The sequence below is a fragment of the Brassica napus genome, chromosome C4 (genome assembly GCF_020379485.1).
Source record: "Brassica napus cultivar Da-Ae chromosome C4, Da-Ae, whole genome shotgun sequence".
NCBI classification, from domain to species: domain Eukaryota; kingdom Viridiplantae; phylum Streptophyta; class Magnoliopsida; order Brassicales; family Brassicaceae; genus Brassica; species Brassica napus.
In genome coordinates, this window is record NC_063447.1 from 60,832,080 (window position 1) to 60,846,603 (window position 14,524).

General features: G+C 35.3%; 2 protein-coding genes and 1 pseudogene across 4 annotated transcripts; all 3 read right to left on the reverse strand.

Annotated features, from left to right (window-relative positions):
* Positions 1–625: 625 nt before the first annotated feature.
* Positions 626–3,397, reverse strand: LOC106391750 (G-type lectin S-receptor-like serine/threonine-protein kinase SD3-1). Of its 3 annotated transcripts, XM_022701560.2 has the most exons (3): positions 3,247–3,330; positions 3,067–3,138; positions 626–2,987 (listed from the first exon to the last, which is right to left on the reverse strand). In XM_022701560.2, exon 3 carries the CDS (start codon positions 2,983–2,985, stop codon positions 736–738), a length of 2,250 nt encoding a protein of 749 aa, XP_022557281.1. In that variant the 5' UTR covers positions 2,986–2,987; positions 3,067–3,138; positions 3,247–3,330; the 3' UTR covers positions 626–735. The 3 variants fall into 3 exon arrangements, with proteins under 3 accessions (XP_022557281.1, XP_022557280.1, XP_013687905.1); XM_022701559.1 differs by lacking the exon at positions 3,067–3,138 and having other exon boundaries at positions 3,247–3,397; XM_013832451.3 differs by having other exon boundaries at positions 626–3,138; positions 3,247–3,373.
* A 44-nt stretch (positions 3,398–3,441) lies between these two features.
* On the reverse strand, positions 3,442–5,021 carry LOC125585690 (annotated as a pseudogene).
* Positions 5,022–5,688: 667 nt separating this feature from the next.
* Positions 5,689–7,979, reverse strand: LOC106355567 (glutathione S-transferase T3-like). Its single transcript, XM_048755228.1, has one exon. It carries the CDS (start codon positions 6,909–6,911, stop codon positions 5,718–5,720), a length of 1,194 nt encoding a protein of 397 aa, XP_048611185.1. The 5' UTR covers positions 6,912–7,979; the 3' UTR covers positions 5,689–5,717.
* Between the last annotated feature and the right edge of the window lie 6,545 nt (positions 7,980–14,524).

Sequence of the window (14,524 nt, forward strand, 5' to 3'; positions counted from 1 at the left end):
AGTTAGTTAACCAAGTTGCAAAGGTTTGCGAACATGTCAGAATGACAAACCACATGTTATGTCAATCAGTGACCCAAGATTAGCCCAATTATCAAGCCCAAGATTTGCCATGATCCACAAGCCTATCAACAGAACCAGGCAAAACACACTTTCCTCTTTTTTTTAACAGCATCAAAGACTAGAGGCTTTATTGATAAAGCATTAGCATAAACGTTATTTATCCAATAAATAGTTGTTATAAAATCATTTAGAAAAATATTTACTAAATACGAATACTTTCCTACTAATTTCTGGTAAATGCTCTTATACGAAGCTTTTAGAAAAACATTTGCGTTTATAATTTATAAAATTAAAAAAATATATATAATTAATTCATTTATTTGTAAATTGTAAATTTTATTTTTAAAATAATATTTTTCGATACAAACATAATTATTAAATTATTAAATAACATAAATTAATTATATATCTTTAAAATTATATATATATATATATATAATAAAATATTATATACTAATTTTTATAATAATTTTAAATAGCATATTGTTCTACCAATCATTTAATCAAACAGTTTAGCAAAAAATACAGTTTCTGCAGTATACTGCTACTGTTTTATCATCTAATATGCCAATCAAAACCTAAGTAAAACCTTAATAAAAAAAGAAACAAGAATCATCATCATCCTTCACTACAACTTGTTAAATCAGATACCTCAAACTATACAAACACTTAACTTCACTCTCTTACAGATTCATACAAAGACTGACCAGACCCTGATGAGTTACTCGGCGATGATTTTACACAACCAAAAGGCGGCGGCGGTGGATCAACACACAATGTACCTTCCAAAACCTTAACCACTTCCCCCATAGACGGTCTCAACCGCTCATCCACCTGAACACACCAGAAAGAGATTCTCAAAACCCTCTCAAGCTCCTCTACATCAAAACCACTTTCTAAACTTCTGTCCACAACGGTTTCTCCCCTCCCTTCAATCCATTCTCTGTACACCCACTCCTCCTCATACCCACCAGTCACCAAAGCTAACACCATTTTCCCAAAATCCTCAACGTCTTTATCAGCAGCACACGAGCCAAATCCATATTCTGTCAACTTAGCTTCAAACTCCTCACCTATCAGAATGTTCCCAAGGCTCAAGCTCCCATGACTGACGAACTCTCTGCACTCCGAGTGGAGATAGAAGAGAGCTTTCGCCACGCTTAAGCAAACATCGTTTCTTCTCCTCCACGTTAGGTTCTTAGCGTGATGGTCAAGTAAAGACCCGTTCTTCGCGTATTCATAAACAAGAAACCTCTTGCCACGTTCGCAGCAGTAGCCTTCAAGCTTAGCTAAGTTCTTGTGATGCATTGTCCCAATCTTCGCCGCAGAGCTTCTAAACTTCCTCTCCTCTGTCAACGCCCCTTCAATCTCTTTAACCAAAACAAGTTCGTTCTCGGACATAACTCCCTTGAACATCTTTGGTCCTATGTTATCCTCAAAGTCATTAGTCATCTCCTTGATCTCATCAACAGAGAACACAACCACTCCTTTGGGGTTTCTCACCCGTTCAGCTCTCTTCACAGCTTCCTTCTTCTTCCTCTTATAAACATACACAATGACACCAACCTGGAAGGCAAGAAACAACACAAACGTAGTGGAAGTTACCCCGAGAAGACAAGAGAGACAGACACTATGACTCTTCTTCGTCACAGTCCCCACTACTTCCCTCTTCGAAGGATCAACAGCCACTGGGTTTAAACACGTTTTAACATAAGACACCGAGCTAAGAGACGGATCAGAGTATCCACTAACGTATCTAGTCAGCTTTATCAGACACTGAGGCTTCTCCACATCGTTCTTGTAAGTAACCGCAGTGCAAGAATCATCCTCCAAACACATCTTCTTGCATCTCAGTGAGCTAATAGGAGATACAACAGAATCATTAGCCGGATAGATCCCATACAACTCCATGTTCTCGAACGTCACCATTCTGAAACTAGACTTGCAGCTTAGCTTCTGGTAAGGCGTCACGCACTTGGATGCAAAGGTGTTGTAAGGACAAGTGCACTGAGAGTCTCCTGAGCCGTTAAAGGAGCAAACTTGCGATCCGCAGGTGGCGAAGACACGGCACTGATTCTCAACAGCTTGCCAGACAGTTCTCCAGGACCTTGAAGACTCATGGAACGAGTACATTCTGAGGTTACCGTCCCGGTCTAGTCTAAGGAACCGGAACTTCACTTTGTCGTTGTGGTCTTCTCCAAAAACAGACCAAACAGGTTTAGTAATGTCTTGATGAGAGACAAGAAGAGCTCCCTCTGGTGTAAGAACAGCACTAATGTTCTTGTACTTGACTGCTTCTTGGTTGCTGCTTGACCAGAAAGTGATGTTACTCTCCCACCTCAGCTCCAACCTCCCTGAACCCACCATGTGAAGGCTGTAATAGCTAGACCTAGAACTCTCGCTAGCGGCTCTAAGCATCTCAAAAGCCTTCAGCTTTTGGTTCGGAAGTAGAGTGTCAGCAGGAGTGTCAAAGCTCTCCCAAACAATCTCCTCCTTACCATTCAACAACACAAGGTTACCATCGTCACCTAGCAAAGCAGAGGAAACAGATTGAACAGAGAACCGGTTCGTTTTGCTGGTCCAAACCGGTACACCCAAAGAGTAATCAAACAAAACCAAATCTCCATCAGGGCTAAGCTCGAAGTAAGAGGCGTTGTCTGAAACGGAGACACCAGCTCCAGCAACCCAGACGACTCTCCTTTGATCAGAGGGGATGGATTGGGAGTTAAACCGGATACCGACGCTAAACCGGTTAGGCAAATCAGGAACGTTGAAGAACCCTAACGCAAAGTCTCCGTTTTTAGATACCCACGAGGCGTTTTCTTCACCAACCACGAGCTTGGAACCGAGCTGAATCTCTGAAGCCGCGAAGGGGAGGAGGCAGAGAGAGAGAGAGAGGAACAGAGCTCGAAGAAGAAGCTTCATCTCTGTTTTCATCTCAGCATCATGAGAGAAAAGAGAAAAGATCTAATCTTGAAATGTTTGGCAGGTAATTAAAGGTCTCACCTTTGGACCCACATCAAGTTTTCAAATCATATCTTAGTATCAAAAACTTGACCGGAGCAATTAAAGATTCGACTGTAAGAACAGAGACTTTAAGCTTTTAAAAAATGGGACCCAGGAATGACAGAGAATGAAGCTTTGTAATAATAATATGTAAGAGGAAGACAGAGAGGAGGCACTAACCCAGTAGCAGGTAGATGAAGAAGTAGACAGAGATTGGAAGAAGGAGATAGCAAGTGGTTGTGTGGATACTTTTGAGAGAATATCTAAAGCGGTTTTGGCTAGTGTGAAAGAGGAAGTGGTTTTTAAGGGAAAACATTTTGTGAAGAAGGCTTTAATTGAAGTTTGTCTTGTTACCGTTTACGAGTTGTCTTTTTAAAGAATGCAAACAAAAGGAGTGTTATTACAGGAAGATAATGAGGATTTACTATAGTTTTTGAAACGAGTTTAGACGATGATATTGATAATAGAGCATCAATAATTACAAAGTTAAAAAAAAAAAAACTCATAATTACAGTTTACGAAAACCAATAGTTCTACTAGTGATTTGATAAAAGAAAATAAAGTTGTTGGATTTTTTTTTGACATTATTTAAATAAAATATGTCACATTTATAATTAACACTCTTAGACTATATACAATAGATTCAACACACAACGCCCTCCACATCATCTTCTCTTTCTTCCACATCAGTTTCTCTCTCTTCCAACTAATAATTCAACACCCACTCATTTTTTATACTCTACAATGGTTTGTTTAAAATAAAATTCAACACCCTACCCTACAATTTTTATTTTCCATTTTTTTGTTTTGTTTTACATCTTTTATTTTGTAATTACATATTAATAATTATTATTAGTTTAAATTAAATTACAATACTTAAGAGCTATATAAATGATTAAATAATTTATGTTTAATTTTATAATTTTAATAAAAATATCAATTATTTAAGACATGAAATATAAAGAATTATTATTAAAAAATAGAATTACGAAAATTTAAAATTTAATACAATACATTAATAAGCACACAACACAAATAATAAAACACATAACATAATTAGTACAATAAACACAACTCACAAACTTGGAAATCTTTCTAACCACGGAACATGCTGAATTTTTGCCATATGTGTTTGACTAGATCTGTTTGCAGTTCGTGATGCACATTTGAATCCCGCAACTCAGATCTAGCACGCACGTGATTTGCAAATGAAGGTAACACTTCGGTCGAGAATGGTTGTGGGGCATTAGATCCACTTGCCTCAGATTGATCATAATCGGTCCAGAGTTGAGCATATGTATCTCGTTCATCCTCAACAATCATATTATGCAATATGATACATGACCTCATTATGATAGCCAAATCAGAAATTTCCCACAAGCGAGCTGGTTCCCGAATGATTTTAAATCGAGCCTGCAGCACTCCGAATGCACGTTCAATGTCCTTTCGACATCCCTCCTGAACTTGTGCAAATAACTTGTCTTGTTCACTCTGTGGAAGCCTAATCGATTTGACGAAAGTAGGATAAGAAGGATATATACCGTCAGCTAGATAGTACGCCATATTGTAAGGTCGTTGGTTCACGAAGAAGTTCACTCTTGGAGTATTTCCTTGTTCAACATCATCGAACACTGGTGAACGATCTAGAACGTTTATATCGTTCAATGTGCCTGGACATCCAAAAAAAGCATGCCAGATCCATAGATCATGGGTTGCGACCGCTTCAAGAATAACTGTGGTAGTTCCCTTGTCTCCCCGAGTATATTGTCCTTCCCACGCTTTAGGACAATTTTTCCATTCCCAGTGCATGCAATCAATACTCCCAATCATTCCCGGGAACCCTCGCATTTCACTAACATGCAAAATTCTTTGTAGGTCATCTTCAGTTGGGGCTCTCAGATACACTTGCTCGTACATGATCTCTTTTGTGGTATCTCCTCTTGCTACGAGGTGGATAGTCTTCCTCTATTTTCTTTCGACGCTCTCTAAACTGGTTGAGGATATACCTTTCTTCAATTTCAGATTGTCTTTTGTAAGCTTCGATATCAAAAAGAAGTTCTGAAGGATCCATATCAAAAGGAATTTCCGATGGATTCATTGTGGTATTGGTACATCAATGAAAGAATGAGTCTTTATTTATAAGACAATGAAATCGATAGATCATGTTCAGTGGTTGGAGGATAAGATTTTTACATTGAAGAAAAAGTCATGGGCACTCGACAGCATTATTAAATCGTGTTGAGTGGTTAGAAGATAAGATTCTCCCATTTAAAACTGAAATTGACGGATAGCATTGATTGAAAAGTCACGGGCACTCGACAGCATTATTAAATCGTGTTGAGTGGTTAGAAGATAAGATTCTCCCATTTAAAGCCGAAATTGACGGATAGCATTGATTGAAAAGTCACGGGCACTCGACAGCTTTATTAACCATGTTGAGTGATTATAAGATAAGATTCTCCCATTTAAAACCGAAATTGACGGATAAGATTTTATATTATTAAACCATAACATAACAATACATTATTAAAGCATCAACAGACAACAACATTATTAAAGAAGAAAATTACAACAAACATTACAAAAGCATGAAGTGACATGGTGCAGACAAGCATGGAGTGGGATGATGCAGAAACCACTTGTGACTACAATTATTTTCCAAATAATTCGTAGCTCAACTGTTGGAACAACTCGTTGCTCTGGTCATTGAGATGTTCCTTTTCACTTAGCTTCAGCCACATCTTCATCTTCTTAGCCCGAGTTTTTTCTTTCATCAATTGATTTGCCTCCTCTTGCCTTTGGTTTGCCTCCTCTTGCCTTTGGATTGCCTCCTTTCGCCTTTCGTTTGCCTCCTCTTGCAACATGGCTAATTTTTCCAAGCGTTCAAACTCTTGAGCCTTGATTTGTTTGAATTCATTAAAATCTTCGTTGACCACTTCCAGGGCTACGCTCTTGCCTTTCTTTTTAGCTTTTTTCTTTGTTTCATCCCTTCCCATTGGACGAGCAGTGGATCCAACAGAGTTAGAGTCACTAGCATCACTATCGTGGGCTCTCTTAGATCCACTGCTTTTAGAGCCACTATTCCCTCCAACTTGACTACCATAACGTGGTTGATCACGGACAGCGATCCATTCTTTCATTAAATTGAAATTTCCGGTACCACCACCTGAATAGATTTCTTGCGCTTTCGCCAATACATCTTGCTCCGACCACCCACTTTGTTGCATACGCTTAGCGTTATCGTAAGCGCCAATCCATTTTGACAATTTTTGGTTCATGTAGTTGTAATGATTTCTGCATGAAACTCCACTGCGCGGAGGATCAAATGAGCAATGTTCATTACAATACTCAGCAATTTTGCCCCAAAATGATTCATTTTTCTGGTTTCTGCCAACAACGCTGTTTGTTCCGTATTTGATCCACCCACTCAATAGCACCAAATTTTGCTCAGTTGTCCATTTGACGCTTTTTCGGGTAGCAGAGGCTGAACTGTCTGCTCCAAGAGTTGCTTCATTAACCCCACTTATACCACCAAGAGTCATTTGTGTAGAAAACTCGGGAAATTCAGTTGCTCCAACATTCGAAGCAATTTCCTTATCCGTTGGAGTAGAAGAATAAGTGGGTGGTTGAGATGAATATGACATTGGCGAACCATAATATGGATGGTAGTTTGGAACAGCCGATGGCGTGAAAAAACTTGGTGGAAAACCATAATTTGGTATGTTTTGGGGTTGGTTGGGGTTAGGAAACGGATTTTGGAATGGATAGTTGTTGGGATTCGGATAGTTAAAAGGGTTGTTTGAAGGGTTTTGGATATTATTAGAAGAGTTTTTGTTGGGATCCATTTTTTCAAAGAAGATAGAAAAAATATAGAAACGAGAGTTATGAGAGGCTAAAGATGGTTTTTTTTTCTGTGTCCAAATCTAATGAAACAAGTCTCTATTTATAGACTATGAAATATGATAAATTTTGATATAATTTTTTTTTAAAATAAATATTTTAATATACAATAATTGAATGAAATAATGTAGAAGAGGAAAAAAAAAAAATCTAAAACACAGCCAATCAAAGAAAAGTCGGCAGAACCACTTTCTCTTTGGCCAATGGAACTATGCCACATCAGACTGTCTCTCTCCCTCTCAACGGGTTTAATTTTTTCAGCTAGTTGTGTGCCAAATCATTTTAAACGTTTGATTAAACACACCACTGCATTTGGTTAAACGTGAGATTAATCTCTATTTATAAATATATGTCCAAATAAAATGAAACAAATTTCTATTAATAGAGTATGAAAAATGATGAAATTTTATGATTAAAATATAAATATAAAAATTAATTTACTATGAAATAAATGACATCAAATAATGGAGGTGGAAAAAACAAAATAAATTATTTCATTCTCTTTCTTCCTCAAATTTCAATTTTTAACTCTAATAATAATATGACACGTGGACTCTCTCTCTCCACCCATGTTCGATTCAACTAGTTGAAAATATTCAACTATGATTAATCCACCTATGATTCAACTCTCCTTTCAACACATGCATTGTAAGTATTAAACTGTTGAATTAAAGTTTCAACACCTCCATTGCTTGTAGTCTTATAAGGTGAATATCCGACTTGAGTTCCAGTGGAAAAAAAAAACGTAAATATAGTCGTTAACTACTTGACTAATAAAGGCATTCTTTCAATACTCTATAGATGAATTTGTTTGTCATTAACATTAGATCCTAGTCTATAGATGTAACTAATCACAATATATCTGAGTTTTCTTATTAATGCGTGTTTTCAATCTTTTGATTTGTCGGTAAATCTTTTGATTATCTTTTCTATTAAACAAGTAATAATTTAATAATGAGAGGGTCAGCTTTGGACAGGCAGGGTTTGACGAATTGATTTGCCTCGGTTGAAGAATGTCGCGCACTAGCAGTCTAGCACGTGTGTCTAAAATCCGCTTTGTTTATCTTTTCAACTTTTTTTTTTTTGTCAACATCTTTTCAACTTTTAAAAACAATATTTCACCGTATCCAAATTCAAAACACAAAAAATTACAGCATAACCTCGACGTCAAAGTATGTAAAAAAATTTTAATGGAGCAAACAGTTACGTGTTAGTACTTTGTAGTTAGTACCAATATACTAAAAAAAAAAAAATTCTTAATACTTCCATGTGGGAGTATTACAAAAGTTACGAACTAGTGGAAGACGAGAGAGATTCCTTTGTTAAGCTTTTAGACTTTTCCATTTCTTCAAGTTTCAAAAGAAACCTTTCTATCACTCTTTTTTTTACTAGAGAATCAATGCAAATCACTTTGTAATAAAGTCTCTATACGTTGCATGCAGATCATATACAAATACAATCCATGAGTCTTAAATAAAAAGAATAGTAATCATTTTTCCTTGCATTGGTTTTTTTGTTTAAGTACAACCATATAATCATAATCTGTTCACAAAATGAAAATCGATGATCATCAAAATCAAAGCAATAATAGTACGCCGAACCATAGAAAGAACTTATAGAGATGGAACCAATTGGGATATTCAGATGGAGAGGATATGGGTCTTGACATATTATTGTATATTCACAGGGTCCACTGAACTAATCATTTTAGCATGGAGCAGTTGGCCTAATTGATTCCCTTTTCTTTCTTGTAATTTATCTAATAATTATAATTTGTATTACTTTTAAAAAAACCAATAAATCGTACACTTTTTAAAAGTGCACATATTTCAATGCCAATTATATATTCCCTCTGTTTTTATATGTAAGTAATTTTAGTTAAAAAAGATAATATTAAGAAAATTGTTACTTTTGAAAAAATAACATTTAATACATAAATTTAACCAATAATAAAAAGGTATGGATTATTAGATTGGTCACAACATATGTAATAAATGTAAAAGCTGCTTTGGATTGTGTAAACATCTTATATTGTGAAAAAAAATTATTTTGCTAAAACTACTTACATATAAAAATAGAGGGAGTATTTTATAGTTCAGCAAATAAACCATTTAAAAGTATAGAAAACCACAATTTAAACTTGAAAATAATATGAAATAAATCACCATTGAACCATATTTTTGAACTGCAGGGTACTGTATTTTCTCTTTGAAAAATGTACAATATATTGGAAAAATCTCTGATTTATTTGTTGAAATCGAGACATTAGTAGTTTACTGGAAGAATGCAATCTGGTTAGACCTCGTATTTGAAAAGATATTTAAAGTCTTACTGTATAGCACAACTAGAATAAAAAGGAAAATGTGAAAAAAAATCAACTGGTTTACTTTCATTTCAACTAATCAAGGTATTAAAATGTAGAAGTCATTTGTGCCAAATTTTAAAAGAGGATAAGATAGAGTAAAATTTCTTTCAATTTTGGATGAATTGAAATTTTTTACTCCAACATATTACTTTTTCAGTTCATTTTCACTATTATTTTTTATCTGTTTCGTCTATTATATAACAAACCACACCCTTCGTAACCATGGTAGATTTGTTAGTAATCAAATCACCTCAGATAATAAATTGTCAAACATCACACAATACCTTAGAGCATCTTTAACCCCAGATACTTAAAAGGGGTGCTAATGAAATTTTAATATTAAATTTAATGTTTAGTGGGGTTAAGGATCTTTGTTAAGGTGTTCCCATTTTATGCGGTCCAATGGAGAGTTTTTAAGTTGGAGTTCTTAATAAAAAAAAATTTAAGAAAATTCATTTATTAATTATAATACATTAAAAGATAACATTAAAAACGTAGAAATTTAAAATAAAAATGAAAATAAAGATTAGTACAATAATTGAGAAAAAATCGAAAACAAACTTCCAAACTCAGTTGTTGTTTTCATCACGTCCAAATTTATGCCATAAATGTTGAACCAAAACTTTTTTCAGTTGTTGATTTGTATGTGGATCACGAATTTGTCTTCGACGTCCCATCATATTGGTGAGCACTTCATGGAATTCTTTTTCAATATCGGGATCGACATGTGAACTTCCGGTATCTTCTCCTTGTTGGAACTCTGAAACATTTCGCATGGTATGTCCATCTCGTTCATCTTTTACTATCATATTATGAAGTATGATACATGCCCTCATAATATTCCCAAAATTGGATGAAGTTTGAGTAGGGAGTTGTGAAAAACTAGCATACGGATGGACAGTATCTTGTTGACTGTTCAACAGATCAACAAAATTGGATGTCTGATCCATTTCCTAACCAGTGAGGGAAGAGAGGAAAAAGAAATGTGTTTTGAAGATGAAAAACTAGAGAGAAAGGTTCGGTTTTAATAGAGGAAAAGAGAAGAAGATCGACTTAGTTGGACAGCTAATTGCTTTTACTCTTCTATCTATCTAAGAAATTTATTATCTACCACACAAACCTAACATGCATTCATCACAGTCATTAGTCAGAGTTAAAGTTATCTACCACTAACACAAGCATTCATCACAGTCATTAATCAGAAGCATTCATCACAACCACAACCTAACTATAACCAACATTTATTATCCTAATAAATACTATGCATAAGAAAGCAATTAAGAAAAAAACAACAAACCTGTCTTTGCCTCCTCATTCTGATATTTGCTTCCAACATCCCGCCTGTCTTTGGCTCCTCATTCTCCTCTGACCTTCCTCACATGATTTATCTACGCAAACCACAGTAAACACAATTATATATACGTAACTGATTTCAGTTGTATAAACAACCTTAATTACCATTCCCAAATAACCAATACACGACACATGATTCATCAACTTGTTTGGACAAATAAAAAAAATGATCTAACGAGATGTCAGCAACAATACATGACACTATATAGTCCTATCTGATCTTCAATACTTGTTTCAAGATTTACTAAGCAATCAGACAAAACAATCACCTTTCATTAACTAAACAATCAGAAAAAAACAATCGCCTTTCATTTACTAAACAATCACACCAAGCACACTAAACATTTAAGCAGCCTACAATTTTTGATCAAAGGCTAAAGCTTTACAATGACACACAAAACTTAACTACTATCACATGCATTCATGAATTGAAAGGAGAAAGATGTCAATAGTTGTGAACTTATCTCCAACGGAGGAGACGCCGTCAACACGGACAGAGTCCTCGACCCTCACATGAAGTAGGAGGAATCTCCATGAGGAGCCAGACAGAGTCCGTCCTCGGTAGCGATCGTTGATCTGGCGGAGAAGACAACACAAGTGGAACGACGAGACTCCGTGAGGAGAAGAGAGTCGTCCTCGGTATCGGCGGAGATGGCGAAGGAATCCCCGTGAGAAGCCAGAGAGACGTCGTCTGTCACCAGTTTCGATCCTTGATCTGATGAAGACCCGACAAGTGGGACGAGACTTCGTGACGACAAGAGAGTCCTCGGTTTCGATCTTTGATCTGATGGAGAAGACCAGGCAAGTGGGAAGAGATGAGACTCCGGGAGGACAAGAGAGTCGTCATCGGTTTCGATCGTCGGTTTCGAGCGGAGAAGGCGGAGGAATCTCTTCGATTTTGTTATTTTCTCTCGACGGACAAAACAAGAACACGGGAAAATCAGAGAAAAAGAAGAGAAAAAAAAAAAAAAAGATAAAAGCATCTTTAAACACAGTCCACTGCTTACGTGACACGTGTTTTAAATCCCCATTAAATTCGATCACAAATTACCTAAGCTAAGCATCGGTTTTTGTCTTTCTGATTATTTTTCATTTAATTAAATCATTAGATTCCTCTAAGCTTCCTTTTAAATGCCCCGATAAACATGTTCTTAGATGTTGATGATATACAGGAGATAAGGGAGAAGAAAAAAAAGAATTGTGGGTGATATGTCGGTAATATTGACATATACTACCGTACTAGAAGTCTACAATCTTTTTCTTGGGTCCCCTAAATAATTTGGAGTCCTATTTTGATTGATAATACATCGACACAATGGCCAGTAAACTGGGCATCTTACGTTATCATATGGCCTCATTTGTCTTCACCTATTGGATAAATTATTGGGCTTGACAATGGGTTTCTTGGTTCGCTCCGTTCATTAAAAACCTCGCACAATAATGTGTCACACTTGTCTTTTTTTCGTAAATAACTTGTGGAAAAAAATATTATCCAACGTCTACAGTCCCATCTTAGATTTTCTTATTCGAAAGTTGAAACTAAAGGTTCCAAGTAGCAAGTAGCTGGACCCGAAATTTCTAGAAATAAAAAAGGAAATGTTTAAAATAAGAAAAAAGAAGAGCCACAAACATAGATGTCAGAAAGAAAAAGATGCATCTACGGTTCGTAACATCCCATATGTCGGACAATGGACCAAGTTTTTAGGTTCGGTTGTTTTCTCTTGTTCATATCATTTGACTTGTAGCTCGCTCTCTATCTTCCAAACGTCTCTATTTGACGTATACCATGATAGATATAACTTTAAGTATATCGTAATACTATTAAGTCAACTTTTGTTATTTTTGTTATTCTCTGTTTTACAAGTTGGTACGTACAACACACAAAACCATATATACAGATTTGAAATTAGCATTTTCAGAAAGTGATATACTCTTGATTTTTTTGTTTGGTTAAAACGATCGATATTCATATACTTGCAAACAAGACTATCTCATTCCTGACACAAATATATTATATATAAATGTGATGAGGATATATATATTTATGGTTTATAACGAAAGGAGAATATGTTGCCCCTCCAATCTAATGTCGAGAGACTCAACATCACCAAACCTTATCGAAAACAACACATATCTCTCTCTATTCGGTAGCCATCTCACCATATGCTCTTCTCTTGAAGTTTGTCTCTTGGTACTAAAAATGAAGAATATAGATTTATTTATAATTCATAACTTTGACTGTATATCTCGATTGAGTTATATATGTTGAGTACTAAATCGATTCAACTGTTTATGACACTTCATCTCAGACCTAACTGACGAGTGACGACGAGATGAATTATTCACAATCTTATACATGTATTGTCTTCACATTTCAATATTTATTTAAACTTATCTTTGTATATCACCGACATGCCATTTAGTTTCTAAAAGCGTACAATGTAACAAAACATATGCCATGCATTATGTATTTGCCTCCTACCATATTTTTCTGTTTGGAGTTCATATAGTACAACTACCGACGATGTACTTTTGTCATAAACATATTGATGGAGATGTCAGACCTCCTACTCTTCTTGGCTATTAAGAAAACGCGTTGTTGTATATGGAATACTTTAGACATCGTAGCAAGTTCTCATTGAATAAATATGTAGTTTTGTGTGCCCTATCACTATAACAAAAAAATATGAATATATGAAAATACAAACCAGCAGCTCGAATTTCACTGCACTGAAAATGTTAGAGAGATACTAACCAAAGATAATTAATTCATGTATGATACAAGAGAGCTGGAAGAAGTTGCCCCCTGTGGATGCAACAAGAGATTAGAGTGTGGTAAGTGTTCACGTGGAAAGCAAATAAAAGAGAGGGAGAGACATTTGACCAAAAAAAAAAAAAAAAAGAGAGGGAGAGACGCAGACAAAACACCACAAAGCAAACACACTCACAAGTTTGGTCACTCGGGCCCCTTCCATTATTGCTACTACTCTCACACTACTCTCACACGCCTATTGTCTTTATACACGTGTCATTTGTTATTTTTTACATTTACCAATTGGTAGTATTAAAATTTTCACATTGCTGATCGCTACTCACGAGAATTTTCACTATGATAATTTCTTTTCTAGGATAACAACCTTATGAATGTAATGATTGGTCTTAATTTGGTGTTGGACATGCTCTATATTGTCTTGTTTATTTACATGATCTAAAAGTTATATCGTGCATGAAAATAATGCTTTCTCATTTTTACAATTGGATTGGATGAGTACATTGGTGGGTGCCGCACCATTGAGTATTGGTGACGAATTATCATCACTAATAATGATTAGTTGGGAGAGTTAGTGTATTCCTCCCAGGGGTGGACGTTTGGGTATCGATTCGGGTTCGGTTCGGGTTTACGGATTCAAAGATTTCAGTCTCATTCGGATATTTATAAATTTCGGTTTGGATTCGGTTCGGATCTTTGCGAGTTCGGTTCGGGTTCGGATAACCCATTTAAATTGTTTTAAAAATTTTAAAATTCATTATATACTTTAAATTTCTCAAAATCTATAAACAAAACATTATATTACGTATAAATTTGAATAACATATGTCAAAATACCTAAAATTAACATATAAATTGATTTGGTTTGAATATTTGGATTGAGAATCAATAAGTATTGTTGGTGTTTTGAGTATACTTTAGCTATTTTAGACATGTACTTTTGATTATTTGTATATATTTATAAGTATTTTGGACAACTTAAAAGTATCTTATATATATTTTGATGTTCTTAATATATATTAAATCAGAAAATAATTAATATATATAGGTATATAAATCAATTTCGGATAT

What these genes read in the sequence shown, in the direction of transcription:
- LOC106391750 (XM_022701559.1), bottom strand. Translation starts at nt 3,382, where the DNA reads ATGTTTTCCCTTAAAAACCACTTCCTCTTTCACACTAGCCAAAACCGC. An exon ending in CTTCATCTACCTGCTACTGG is followed by an intron (nt 2,988 to 3,246) that starts GTTAGTGCCTCC and finishes AGATGAAAACAG; the next exon opens with AGATGAAGCTTCTTCTTCGA.
- LOC106355567 (XM_048755228.1), bottom strand. Translation starts at nt 6,911, where the DNA reads ATGGATCCCAACAAAAACTCTTCTAATAATATCCAAAACCCTTCAAAC.